Genomic DNA, 13,655 nt, shown 5'->3' on the forward strand with positions numbered 1-13,655 from the left:
TCTCTTCACATGCATTAAGGACTCAGTAATCTTGCAGGTTCAAGTATTGTGAATCTAAAGAAGCAGCTGTGGTTGTCGGTACAAAGAGCCTTCTAATGAACTTCCTTCTCTTACCATTCCACACGTTTGGAATCTTGCAAATCACTAGCTGGAAAGCCAAGCTGTACTTGGTAGCTTGCTTGGGGTTGGACTTAAGTTAGTGGTCTGAGGTGCAGAGGGACTTGGTTACTTACCTTCCATGCAGGGCTCTAATGTGTTTTTAGTCAGCGCAAAGAGAGCCTGTATTAGCATACCTTCTATATCCAGGAGGCTCCTGGTTCAATCTGCCCCTGTTCTTGGATCCTTGGAGGACCTTCTTCCTGTCTGAGTAAACTGTAGGAGTTGTAGTCCAATGACATCTGGAGGGCACCAGGTGGGTCTAACCATTCAGCAACAGGAGTACCCAGAGCAGTGCTTTGAAGGTCAGGTGTGTACCTCAACAGAATGCAGAACAAGTCTCTGCTGTGGCCATGCAGTCAGTGGGCTGCCTCTGGGAAACATTTTCCATCTCTCACCTCGGCTCTTCCATCTGTGAAACTGGAATAAGTGGCTTGCCTCACAGAAGGAGGTTGTGCTAATGAGCAAAGGGGCTGTTTATCTCTCTTGAGCAGTGGGCTGAGGTTGCTGTGAGGTCCTCTTGGCAATGATTGTGGCTTAGTTGGGGTTCTTATGCATCTTTAGAATGTGATCTAAAGCAAGCTTAGCAGCAGTGGGGAAGACTTTGCTTTTCCCTATGGAAACAGGAGGGCACCCTGGGGCAGGGAGTAGGTTGTTCATTTAGAAGGTCTCCCCACCCACCCCCTGCCACTCACACTTTTCTTGCAAAGCTCTGCCTTCTACCCCTGCAGGCATTTGAATTTCAATGTGTGACGGCACTAAGGTGCCAGCAGCCACCACCGTTATCTGCGCAGGGCAGTCTTGCGTAGGTGTTGCAGGAGGCGTGTCTGACATCAGGCTGAAATTCCTTCTTAGTCACTCTGCTTGGCAGTTTGGCTGTCGTAGGAGGCAGCAGGAAGAAGGCAGACACACTAATTTATTGGGTTTTTTAAAACCTGCATTATGGAAAACCCCGTTCCTTCTTATTTCCTTTTGTTAAGGGAATTGGAAGCAGCAGAACCCTTTTGGTTTGGCTTTTTGTAGCCATGGAGACGGAGAATGTTGGCAGTTCTCTGTTAATACTCAAGGACAAAGTTAATTGGGAGCCCGATGTTGTAGTGTGAAGCTCTGAGCTGGGGAAACCTCACTCTGACGTTTAGGTTCTCTTTGTATGTGAAACGGGGAGTGCCTTCCTAAATGGAGCTGCTTGGCAGAAGCCCTACAGCACCTTGGCCCTTCTATTGAAACTCCCCAGGTGTGCTTTACAGCTTCTCTGTGATCTGGAAAAGTGTCCTGATTTGCAGGGTAGCACTTGGAGAAGCTGGGTGGTGTGAACCTGCTTAAGGAGGTTACGGCACTGCCTTCAGCTGCTAAATATAGATAACGTTTTGACTTTGGAGCTTTTAGAAAAACAGTGATTCACTGATGTGCTGCTGGTGGCAAGAGGGCATGCTGGCTGGCTGGCTACCAACTGCAAAAAGCAGCTTAAATAGTGGAAGCAAAGACTATCATTAGGTGGATTTACTGAAGAAAGAGTAAAAAAGAGATTACGTTGGTCTGCAGTGAAAACAACATGTGGCTAACAGTCCAGTCCTCGACATGTGAACTTCAGAACAAGTTAAATTGATGTCAGTGGGTTTTACTTTTTAGTGCACTGAGGATTGTTTGTAGCAGACATGGAAGCTTAACATATAGTGGAAAAGAAATATATATAACCTGTCAGCCAGTCCAGGCCATGAGGAATTCTTGTTAAAATTCTAGCTTTCATTAAAAAACACAAAAAACTAGAGATAATACGTAGTTGCCCGTATATGTTTGAAAGTTGGTAACAAAAATGACTCAGAATTGGAAACTAGGAAGGAAGCAAAATGGAGAACACTGGACACTAAGGTTTCTTCTGTTCAGATGGACCAGGCATCTATCTAGTGATGGGTGCTGCTCCCATTGACCAGTGGAGTCAGGACATGGAGACTTCAAAATTTCAAAATTTCTACTGGGGAAATGATCTGCTCATATTTGGAAGTCCTACTCCTGAGAAAATACACACCATGGGTAGCACTCAGGTATTGATGCTGAAAAATCCTTCAGAGCATTCAGGCATCCAGGAGTTGAGCATCCTAATAGGTCCTAGAATTGCTACACTCAAACCAAACCTTACTAGAAACCCTTCTTATATAATTCAAAGCTGCATTTAGTATTATTATTGTATTATTTGTTTGAACTCTGTAAACCAGGGGTTGACAACTTGTGGCCCATGGGCCACAAGCGGCCCACGGGGGTCATTTAAACGGACCACGAGTCGCCCCCGAACCGAGCTGTCTGCTCAGCAAGTCCCCACCCGCTGCGCTAAACCAGCGGAGCAGGGACTTGCTTCCATAGCACTGGAAATTGCGTCTGCACATGCACAGATGCCAGAAATCACGCCCGCGCAGACGCAATCCGGTCCACAGAGCGATCTCTGCGGGAGTGAACTGGCCCAGGTGAGGTAAACCTTGCCGACCCCATCCGGGCGCCATAGGACAGGGAGCAGAGCTTTAAAAACTTATTTTCAAAAAAGTGTTGAAATATAACTAGAAGTGAGACAGTAACATCTGTCACAAAGAGTCCTTTCTAAGGTTTTAACTAGGTTGGCCTTCCTAGGGTCATAGAACTTGTGGCTCAAAGGGCTGATGCATCCCCGTCTCCCAGTTTACCCCCATGGGAATGCAGACCTTGAGAGGAAATAGGTTTCCATTGCTAAAGAGAAGTACCCAAACAAAAACTTGGGCCTTATCCAGGCTGAATCTGAATATCCTGCTCTGCTTGAGGATGAGGAACTGAGGCAGCGGGTTTGCTGCAGCGTCATTTTGACTTGACTGCCTAACTCTGCTCACTCAGTTCTCACCATTCTGGGTGGCCAGTTTGGGAATCTTGCTGAAAAAGAGTAGCCACACTTGCAAGATTTCAGCTAGTGCCCATTAAAATGTGGAACTTTTGATAATTGTATTGTCTCAATCAAATAGTGTAAACGAACTGTGGTGCTTCAGCTCTTCGATAATTTCCTGTGATGCTGGTTCTTCCTGTTCAGCAAGTCTCCCCCCACCACATCACTCCATAGGAGGTGTTAACCTCTGAGAGAATGATTTTATTCTCTTTCCAAGGCTCCATGTTGCTTTCTGGGCCAACAAGGCTGGGAAGCTTGAGTGTTTTTTAGATCTAGGTTGCAGTTCTCAGGGAAGAGACTGAAGCTGTTGGTGCTTTTTTTGAGAGCAGTTTCTAGAGCCTCAGCAATCTCTCCTCCTCCTTCCTGTGTGCAGCTGGGCTTTGCCAGAAGCACATCCTTCACCTCCTGCCAGGCATGAGCAGTGACAGTGACATTGAATGCGACACAGAGAATGAAGAGCAGGAGGATGGGGAAGCTGCCAGTGCCGCTCCAGATGTCTTCAGCCAGGCTTTCCAGTCCCAGCCTTCAAGTGATGGTAGGTAAGGAGGCTGTCGGACAGGGATCAGGGCTGGGGGAAAACTCAGCATCTAGGTCAACTGTCTCCCACCTGGGACCTTCCAGATGTTTCAGACTACAACTCCCATCAGCCCCAGCCAGTGCTGGTTGGGGCCGATGGAAGTTATTGTTCAAAACATCGGAAGGGCACAGGCCAAGGGTGGCTGGCCTATATGTTGCAAATACTTTTGCTTTTCCTAGTTCTGTGAGCTTCTGATTTTGTACTGATGGTTCTTATCTAGTGTGACTCCCAATATTGGCATCTGCCACTCACACTCACTCACTCACTCTCTCTCTCTCTCTCTCTCTCTCTCTCTCTCACACACACACACACACACACACACACATCGTAGTTACACCATTGGATCCTGAAGATGCCAATATTTAAACTCTGACCTCCTCAGTGTTCCTAGTTATGAAGCCGAGAGGACTCCCCCAAAGAGGCAACGGCAGTTCTTTTGATTTGTGTGGGCCTTCTTATTGCAGTATGGTTGCCTTAGCAACTGCATAGGCTTCATGCATCACCACTCTCTCTTCTTTCACTGAAAGGACCACATTGGTGATGCAGCCTGGATGGGCACATGGTTACGAAGGCTGCCTCTTGCATGGTGTAGGAGGACCTTCACTTGAGTGTCTTGCAAGTAGGACAAACATCCCCTACCCATATTGCGTAGGGATCTTGGAAAATGAGCAACTCAATGCAAGCGCAGTATAGTGGGCACATTGCTCAGTGTGGCAGTGTTATAGTACAGGTATTTTCCATCATCATATGTTTAGGGGAAAGCTGTGTGAGAAGCAGCCACCCATCTTGCATTATATGGGCTGCATTATATAAAATTATTTTAAACTGCTTTTGGTGTGTTGTGTTCTAAATCCCGGTTGTTTGTGTGTTCAGCCTTTGAGCTATGCTCAGTTTTTCCTGAGGGTGACCAAACAGGCCCTGAAGACCTCCCTTTTACCACCGGAAAGGACGGCAGCACAAGGTAAATGGCAAAGGAACTGCTGTTGGGCTACTGGTTTCTGTGTGACTTGAAAGTCTCATTCTGGCAACTGACTTCAGTCATCCTTGATACATTAACTTTTATGAGGATTTGGGATCTGTGGAGTGAGGCAGCTACCAGAGAAAACTGCCATTCTGGCACAAGTAACTTTCTGCCTGGGTGATACTGTAACATCTTAAGACTTGATAGGTTTCCTCACTCTTTATGTTTCTGTCAAAAACTGTCTTTCCAGGAGGAGGAGAGCCTGCTGAAGCATTGCAGTACATAGTTGTCTATTTGCATTGTTATTGCAGGAGACATTAGGCTGCTCTGAGAGCTACTTGCTTTGCTTTCTCCTTTTTTGTTCATAATTCTAGGTTTGGGTTCTTTAAACCAGGCTGGGAAAAAATACTTCAGGGGTATCCCTTCTCTTTGCTCCCCCCCCCCCCGAATGTTGACTTGGGCTACTTCTGATAATAAATTTCTTTCTCTCTCTGGCCCAGGTAGAGCATGAGGTAGCAGGGGCTTCCTGAAGTTGGATTAGCATTCATTAGCCGGTGGCTGGATGAAGCATCACTGGGTCCTTCTTAATTCACCTGCATTGTTTCTGGTAATGCCTTGTGCACATTTCCTTGCTCCTTCCGGTCCTTTTCCTACTGAAAATCTAGCTGTACTCGCTTTTCTGATCCTGCTTGGTGTCATCCTGCACCCTGCGTGCCTTTAAAAGGTGCTGGAGCCTCAGCCTTGCTCTTGATGGCTGAGGAGTTTGGGATGGGAGAGGGAGAAGGGGAAGGGAATGCCCACCCCACCTTTATTTTTAAGTGAACTGAACTGACACTAAAGCCGTTACACTTCTGATTCCTGAGCTACTTACAGTGAAATGCCTCTATCCATGAGTCTCTCCTCTTTCCCCATTAGTCCATTTTTGGCCAGTTGAAAACACTTGTTGCCAAACTCTTTTGCCACTGTGCATTGCATTTGAGCTGCTAAAGGTGTTCTGTGAAGCTAAGCTGCATTGGCTGTTTTCTTTTAAGCATGAGTTACTGTATAAATGTTTGTTGCGTCCTCCTGAATGTTGTACTTAATGGAAGGATTTATTCTTGTCGTTTAACTGCTGTAAAAATTCATATAGTTCAGATGAAAATGGTTTGCACTTTTAATTAATAAAATGAACATGGAAATGACAGTGCTTGTGCAGTTTAAACCACAGACCTTGGACTGAAAGGGATATTGTGTGTGGTATGGGGATTGCAGATTGTATGCAAGAAATAGCTGTTAAAATGCCCTGATTGTTACAAGCCTTGTGAAGGGAGAGTGCCTAAAGCAGAGAATGATGTATATCCTTAGGATTTCATATCAATGCAGCAGCAGTGATGAAGGTGTTTAAGGTTGGATCTGATCCAGTGGGTAAACTTGGCCACATCCCTCTGCCAGTTGATATACCACTTGCTTTATTGGTCATAGCTTGATTGCTGAAATCTCCCAACCCACACTTCTTAGTGCCTACGTTAGGCACAAAGAGGTAACATTTTCTCTTGAAAGTGTAGCTTGCACTGGGTAAGGTCAGTTCCAATACTCCAAAATGTCAAGCCATTTGCAAGTTCCTCTGGTGATATTTTCAGTTAGAACAGCAAGACTGTGCCTTGCAGCAGAATTGAAGTCCTGTTGTTGCCTGACGTAAGATCCCCCCCCCCAATTCAGTTTCTTTTAAAAAGTGACTGTTTCCCCCTCTTCAAAAATGTGGTTATTTCCCTTGAAATAAGTACACAAGAGCATAATGTTTGCTGTTTTATTAAGATATTGGTAGAAGTTGAACATAGTCCTTACCTTTTGTGAACAGCTTTAATAAATAAAATATGGCTAATACATGATTCCTACTGAACTTGTGAGCTATAGGAACAAAGTTGTCAACAGGTCCCAACAGAGTAGTAAAGTCATTTCTATTAAACCAACCCACTTCATTAGTTTTCATGACAGCATAAGTATATTTCAACAGGAACTCAGTAATACACTTGGCATTCCTAGGAATGTGCCATGGTAATGTTTTTAGTAATAAGGGTGAATCTCAGCTGGCTTTCCCCAACCTAGCTTGGTTTAGACTCTCCCTACTTCTAGAAACAAAAAAGCAACAGCCAAGAAGGGTAAGTAAAACAAATCTGTTTATATTTATAAACCAAACCTTCTGATACTTGTATAATACGGTGCTGTTGAATACTGGAAGTTATAGATTAGTGTTTAATGTAATGTTAAAAGTGACTTTGTCACTTGAATGTATTCTTGACAGTGGGCACATTCACATGGTGTGGTAAGCTCATAAACCACCATGTCTTACTGTACATGAGTGGATTGTGCCCACCTTGCTCCTCTCAACTTACGCTAGCAGGAAACAAATCCTGATCCCTGCTTCGTCAGGGGTCATGAATTATTTTGCTCCCAGCAACCTGTAGCCAAGATTTGCTCTTGACGTACTGATCATGCTCTATTGAAGCAAAACATGATCCCCGGTTCAAACATAAGACTAAGCTGGGAGGGGGGTCATGATGGGTTTCCTTTCAGCATAAGCGGGGCTGAGACAAAACAGCATCAAAAGGTGCTTTCTTGGTAAGCCATTAACTGTGGCTTACTTTGATGTGCAAACTGGGCCATTGGTGCAAGACTGTAACCTCCTCCAGTTGAAGGTTTTTATGCTGCACAGCCTAACTCATAGGCATACGCAAAGCTACAGTAGCCTCGCCTTGCTTCTCTTTTTTGCATGAGAATGAGCTACATTTTGGCGGAGCCGGCTGTTCAGGTTCTGTAACGAAATTTATACGTAACGGAAAGGACTGCTTGAATGAAATCTGCATAGTTGCTTTAATTGAATGTTCTAGGGAAAAGAGCACTGTGCCTCTGCATAAATGACAATGGACCACTATGAACAGAAGGCAAAAGGTAATGTTATACTCGATGAGATGGAAGGTTCTAAATTTAAAAGGCATTAGCAAGTGGCAGCTGCTACTTAGGAGTGTCGGCTGCTAAAAGCCACAAGAAGCAGGAACAGGCTCTGCCAAAATAAAGGATGGATATTCTCTTCCTCATATGTCCTCCCTTGCTTTTCTGAGCCAGGAAGTGAGGGGACAAAGAAGGGAGTGCTTAGCAGGGGAACCACAGGAGTCTGCTTCCTTCTGTTGGGGGGAGGAGGGCTGAGTCACATGGAGTAGGCGGGTGTGTGCCTCCCTGGCTTCCAAACAGACAAGGACAATTGATGGCACTTCAAAATATAAATATTTTACTTCTACAACTTGTTAGTGCAAGTGAAATGGATTAATGGCTTGCTGCTCTGCTGCTATTCCATTTCTTGCAATCGGAGGCATTCCTCACCACTCTGTTAAAGCTGGAGACAGGAGACATTAGGCGAGGGATTAAATGAATCCCTTTGAAACTCACAGTGAATAAGCTCACCAGCAGGTTTTGAACAGCCTCAGGGGAGAGGCAGCCTGGAGTCTCCTGTCCTCACCAACTACCACCACTACTACTAGTGTTCCTACACAACTCATGTAGCTGATGCAGATTATGAGAACTTGAGGGCTGCTTCAGCTCTTTATTGGAAAGGTCTCATTATGCAAATGTCACCACTATTAAAATACACAGATTTACAAAACACTTTACAGACAACCAACACTAACAGTTAATAAATACAGTTAGATACCTATATTTTTTGTACATTCTCACCAGCTAAAGGATCAAAGTACAAGATACAGAACACTGAGAATATCATTAATTAAAAAGGGGAGCTTATTGCTTACGTCAGCAAGCAGCAAATAAGGGCACAGGAGTTTGAACTGAAGAGAACTACGTCCTATCACCAGTGGCATTAAGAGAAAAACACACAGCATATCACAAAGCACTGCTTTTTTTTTTTTTGCCTAGTGTGTAGAATTGAGCAGCTTATATTGGACCAAGAACTACTACTTTTAAATATGTATTCTACCATGGTTGAAGACTTGCCTCACAAATGGATCCTACATACTCTACCACTATGTAATGAAAGATGAACACTTTCTAGTTGTAACAATATTTTGTACTGGACCACACTAGGAATGGATGGCAGATTCTCTCCTGTAGGATGAACAGGATGAGCAGCAGATAATCCATGTATGAATCCACACATATGGAGTTACACTTCTTTTATAAAAAACGTGAGAGCACACTCTGAGGCTAGTACTTTCCAATTATGACTGCATGTTGGGAAGAGGTCAAAACACATTTGCAACATTTTAGAATTTTGACATGTCTTCAAATAACTGCACTTTTCCCATAGAAGCATAACTAATTGAGCAGAAGGGCATTGCAGTCTACCTTCTCCCCTGCTATGTCCTCAAGCATGGCAGCAGAAACAGCCTGCTCAGCTGCAGCTCCTCATTTCATTGGTAACACTTGATTTGTAACACAACGCACCTAAGGCTTGCAGATAAGTGGGAAAGTGCTATTGCTCCTTAATTTTGGTTATTCCCCACCCCCACCCCCGGTGGGTAAAAGCCAAGACCTTTTAGCTTTCTGCACTTGATTTCTAACCATTTCATCAAGTTTCTTGAAGAAATTGAGTTAATCAATAAAAAGTCATTCAGAATAATTACCTAATTCTCCCCAGTCCTTAGGAAAATTATCAGTTTGGGGAGGGGTGACAGCTCAGGGGCAAAGCACCCGCTTTGCATACTGAAGGTGCTGGGTTCAATCCTAGGGCTGGAAATATCTTCATCATGGAGAGCTGCTGCTAGTCAGTGTAGACAGTACTGAGCTAGACAGACCACTGGTCTGACTCAGTATAAGGCAGCTTTCTGTGTTCCTATACACTAATGTCAAACTGCATTGGGCAGTGATTCTGTTGAGCTAAAACTTAATCCCCATGGAATTATGTAATGTAACATATTCAGATCTGTGTACATTTAATGCCTTAGTATTTTAGATCATTCAAGCGAATGTTAGCAACCAAGAGACCTCTTCTAACATACTGTCCCTGATTATTCTGCATTTCAGCTATTTAATGCTAAAACTGATTTTATTTATATATATATAGAGAGAAGTGTTTTGCTCTTTAGTATGGATGGAGACAGGCAATCATCAAACCCTTCCTGAGCAACTGACAATTAGAGTTCATCTAGTCGCTCTCATTTTACAACTGCTATAGCAAGCTGCCTTCCTCTAGCTTTTCCCCAGTCCCTTCATACTCTGAAGGTCTCTTGCAAGGACCAGACTGATAGCTGAGCCAAACACTAAACTGCCATATTACTGCCCCCTCTGAATGGGGAAGGGAGAACTGATGACCAAAAAGTCTGACAAGCAAGTTGCTGGCTCCATCAGTTCACAGGACAACATATTTGAATCTGAACTAGCTTTATATCAGTTTTGACACCTGAGATAAATTAGGGATTGGGGAGGACACAGTGGTGGAAAGATTTAACCACTACTATTATTAGATGCAAACAGTTTTAACATTATTACTTTTTTAGTTTAAAAGACTAAAATGTCACTAAGCACCCCAAAATACTCCAAGCTATTGAAATTTCAATATAGTTTCAACTTTAGCCACAGGAAATGTTCTTTAAAAACTACAAAAATTAGCATTCCCTCTTTTTTATATGTTACATGGGGGCATAGATAAGATTAGTCTTAACTGGATATACAACAGGGGCTAGGAGTGCTCAAGTGCTAGATTCAAACCCCCTATGGCTTTTAATAATGTACCTGCAAAGGCCTGCTGCTTCCACAATGGCTGTTAACCTCAAAGAACCACCCCACCAACTACAACCTGGACTAATTCTGTCTTCCTCTTCCCTTCCCTCCACCGCACCTACAAAAACTGGCAGGTTTTAAAAACGAGATCCTTCAAAAAATATTGCTCCACAGACTCATCTCAAACAGGTAACACTTTTTTTTGGCAATCTCTCTTTTGAAAGAATCTCTCCTATTTATTCCATCGTGTCACTGTCAGTATCTAGTTGCCATGAGCAAAATGAAGCTATAGATACGTGTTTGTGGGTAAGAGAGAGAATGTGTATGTGACATTGCTTAGAGAGAGAGAGAGACTGGCACACCAGCCATTATTTTATTTTTTTTAGACTGAAACACACATTCCTAGGATCTATTTACATGAGTGGTGCATTCCACAATCACATGGTTCTGAAATGCTCACTCTTTTAAATTTACTCCTCATTCTGTGAATGCCTAACCTAAACTATTTGGGGGAGGGGGGGCAGGAGAGGGGAATACAAAGGAGCATGCTACTTTGTACACCTCCGGAGGAGCCCAGGGTCTGCTATACAGTGGCTCTGCCTTTGCAGCAGGTGAATACTCTTGCCATGACCCCGGCAACAACTAGAGAAGCCCTGCCAGAGACGGCTTCTTATCAACTTATTTCTACGGCTGTTCACACTGCAAGGTGAGGCCAGAGCTAACTCTTCTGTGGGGGAAAGCAGCCTGTTCTCAAAGAGAAGCATGTGGAGCTTGGGCTTGAGTCTGGCTAGTCGCTGCCACCGCTTTGCATCACAGAAGTGAAGGGGAGAGAAAATGGAAGCTCTTCCTCCCCAAGATTTGAAGTGCTCACCTTCGAGCCTGCTGGAGATGCTGTACTCGCGGGGGCTTGTGGAGCCAGAAGGAAGAGAGGCTAGCTGCTCCTGGAGACTGCTCTGCCCGCCTGCAGGAGGCGCAGGGTCGGCCACTGTCTCGTTCTCTGCTGACACACCCTGACCCAAGGTTGCCCTCTTTGGTTCACAAGTGCTGAACCATTGATCTGAGGACAGGCGTTTTGCACTCTGAAGTTTGCTAGCTTCTATTTTCCTCAGGTCAATATAGCCTGGGTCTTCCAACACGTTGATCCTGGAACCTGCACTCAAGGTAGTTCTGTCTGTGAAAGAATCCACTCTCCCATCGTACCCTAGATCAGCAGGTGCGGAGACCTGGTGCTGAGGCCACGGTCTCTTGCAATCCCCGTGGTTTTCTTTATTGTCGCCGTTGTCTTCTTGCCCACCTTGGAAAGAGTTCTCTGTCCACTCTGACTCCTCACTGATGTTTACGGCCGTACTCATGTCCCTGAGAAAGACCACAATGACAGTGATGTTGTCGCTGGAGCCAGCATCTCGAGCTGAAGCCACTAACTTGTGGGCCACCATGCTGCTATCCCCATTGTTCTCCTTCAGGTGGTCAGCCACCACTTTCACTGCTTCATCAGGGTTCACCGTGTCATAGAAGCCGTCGCAGGCTAAAATGAGGTAGTCTTCCGATCCATCCAGAACTGTGGAGCCCGAGTCCGCGTCCCCACAGATGTATGGCTTGTGTTCTGCATCACCTGGAGTAGGTGGGTAAAGAGATCCAGAGAAGATTTAGGCAGCTGTGAAGTCAGGATAGATCAGTGAATTCTCTTTACCTCTTGGCTTAAGGCAGTGGAATAGTGAAGGCAGAATGCTCACTGGCTGGGAGACAAGGGCTTGAAACCTCTTGGGTGGGGACTCACTTCTCGCTCTCATTTGGCATGAAAGCCAGAAAACATGAGAAGAGGTGGAGCAAATTTAAAAGGCCTAGGAATCGACTGATGATTCAGAATGCCATCTTTTCTAAGCTACTGGCTCATGGGTGTTTAGACCTCAGGTTTGGTAAGAGGCCCACTTTTGGATTTGCACTGCTTTATGGGGATGAGAGGAAAGCTGTAAATCAAATTGGACCTTGCAAATTCAATGGGGATTCCTGAGTATAAAAAGCCCATTTTGTCTTGTGTTGAGTTTAGCATGCTGTCTTTCTCCCATACTCTACTCATAAAGCACAGCTCTCCTAAGCAACAGCTCCCCGCGTTCTGGGATGTTGCTGTAGCACTGCCTTTCCAGGACAGTGGAAAGATAAGTAACTCCTGCATTGGACATGCCCCTGCTTATCACAACAAGTGAGCCCTGCACCATGCTCTCTGGTGCAGTCAGAGAGTGCCCCACTCAAGAGACAACTGGCAAAACGCATCTGCTTCTCTACTTATAGAGCCATCTGGTCACACTCTGGTTTAATTGGAAGTGCAATAATCTTGTGCTGTTAATCCAATAAACACCTCAATTATGACTACTAGACTTCAAGATGGACACATTGATTTGGCAAGGGAATTCTGAAGTTGGAGCTGCTTCTCCCCTCATCAGGTATACTCATCCTGAAAGCTTCCACTTTAACTAATACAGCTAACAGCTGATGATATTTTCCACCATGCATCTGCCTAGTGTTTTATAAAGGCATATCTTTCTCTTCCCAGCTTTCTGAACTGAAAAGCGCCAACCTCTTTGTTACAGGTGTTCCTTCTTCTGTACTTCCTCCAGCTCTACAATATTCTGAGATGAGGTGTTCAGTCACCTAGATCTGAAGACAGATTTTCAAAGCAACACTGTAACATCCCTTTCCCAGTGCTGAATTTGCCTTGTTAGCTACTACAGCACTCTGAGAAGACGTTTTCACTGGATCTTTCACTGTGATTACAGTATCCCTTGGCTGGGTAGTCGCAACCAATTTAGAAACTATATTTAGTCACTAAAACTCATAGGGGCTAATAAGGAAAGAAAATGAAGAAGGAAAAATAAAATAGACCAGAAGACAGGATTTCAGTTTCCTACCAATGGCTCTGGAGACAGACAGACTCCCATTGACTCGCCAAGCCCCAAACCAGACCACGCAGCCGCCGAGGGCCTCAATGCGCTTCTTCTCATCCTAAACCAGAAGGGAACACATAAGCTGGTCAAAGGCTGATGCTGGGGATTCTCCTAAATATTTCAGTGCATGCTTTCTCTCACACTCATACACTACAATTTACTTGCTGTGGCAATTTTCATCCAATTCCCTCTGAAGTAGAAATATGTTGGCCCTAAATTAATGGCTAACTACACTAGCTAGTAGGCAACTGGACAGTGAGGGTCTGACAGAGCCCAAATCAGAAGTACAGAGGGACTGCCACCATCCATCAGTTGCTTCAAAAGACACATCTTTTTCTTCTGTTTTTTTCTGGCACAAAAAGCTGAACCATTTGACTATCATTTGGTTTTGGTTTTTTTTTCTAATAC

General features: G+C 44.5%; 2 protein-coding genes across 4 annotated transcripts in view; one reads left to right on the forward strand and one right to left on the reverse strand.

Annotated features, from left to right (window-relative positions):
* The window catches only part of TRIM37 (tripartite motif containing 37), a 40,511-nt gene extending 34,732 nt beyond the window's left edge, over positions 1–5,779 (forward strand). Inside the window, exons 24-26 of one of the 3 annotated variants that reach the window (XR_014163236.1) lie at positions 3,432–3,597; positions 4,509–4,596; positions 5,097–5,779. Coding sequence is in view for 1 of the 3 variants with exons in the window: in XM_081890274.1 (XP_081746400.1) it covers positions 3,432–3,593; positions 4,509–4,596; positions 5,097–5,100 (254 nt within the window). In the remaining 2 variants the exon portion in view is untranslated. Of the gene's footprint in view, positions 1–3,384; positions 3,598–4,508; positions 4,597–5,096 lie in introns of those variants that run through there. The other 2 variants (XM_081890274.1, XR_014163237.1) reach the window with 2 other exon arrangements.
* A 589-nt stretch (positions 5,780–6,368) lies between these two features.
* Positions 6,369–13,655, reverse strand: part of PPM1E (protein phosphatase, Mg2+/Mn2+ dependent 1E) — an 86,802-nt gene continuing 79,515 nt past the window's right edge. Inside the window, exons 6-7 of the mRNA XM_081890324.1 lie at positions 13,212–13,305; positions 6,369–11,917 (exon numbers count right to left, since the gene is read on the reverse strand). Of these exons, the coding sequence (XP_081746450.1) occupies positions 10,854–11,917; positions 13,212–13,305 (1,158 nt within the window). The 3' untranslated portion in view covers positions 6,369–10,853. The remainder of the gene's footprint in view (positions 11,918–13,211; positions 13,306–13,655) is intronic.

The sequence above is a fragment of the Podarcis melisellensis genome (genome assembly GCF_964234715.1).
Source record: "Podarcis melisellensis genome assembly, chromosome: 15".
NCBI lineage: Eukaryota > Metazoa > Chordata > Lepidosauria > Squamata > Lacertidae > Podarcis > Podarcis melisellensis.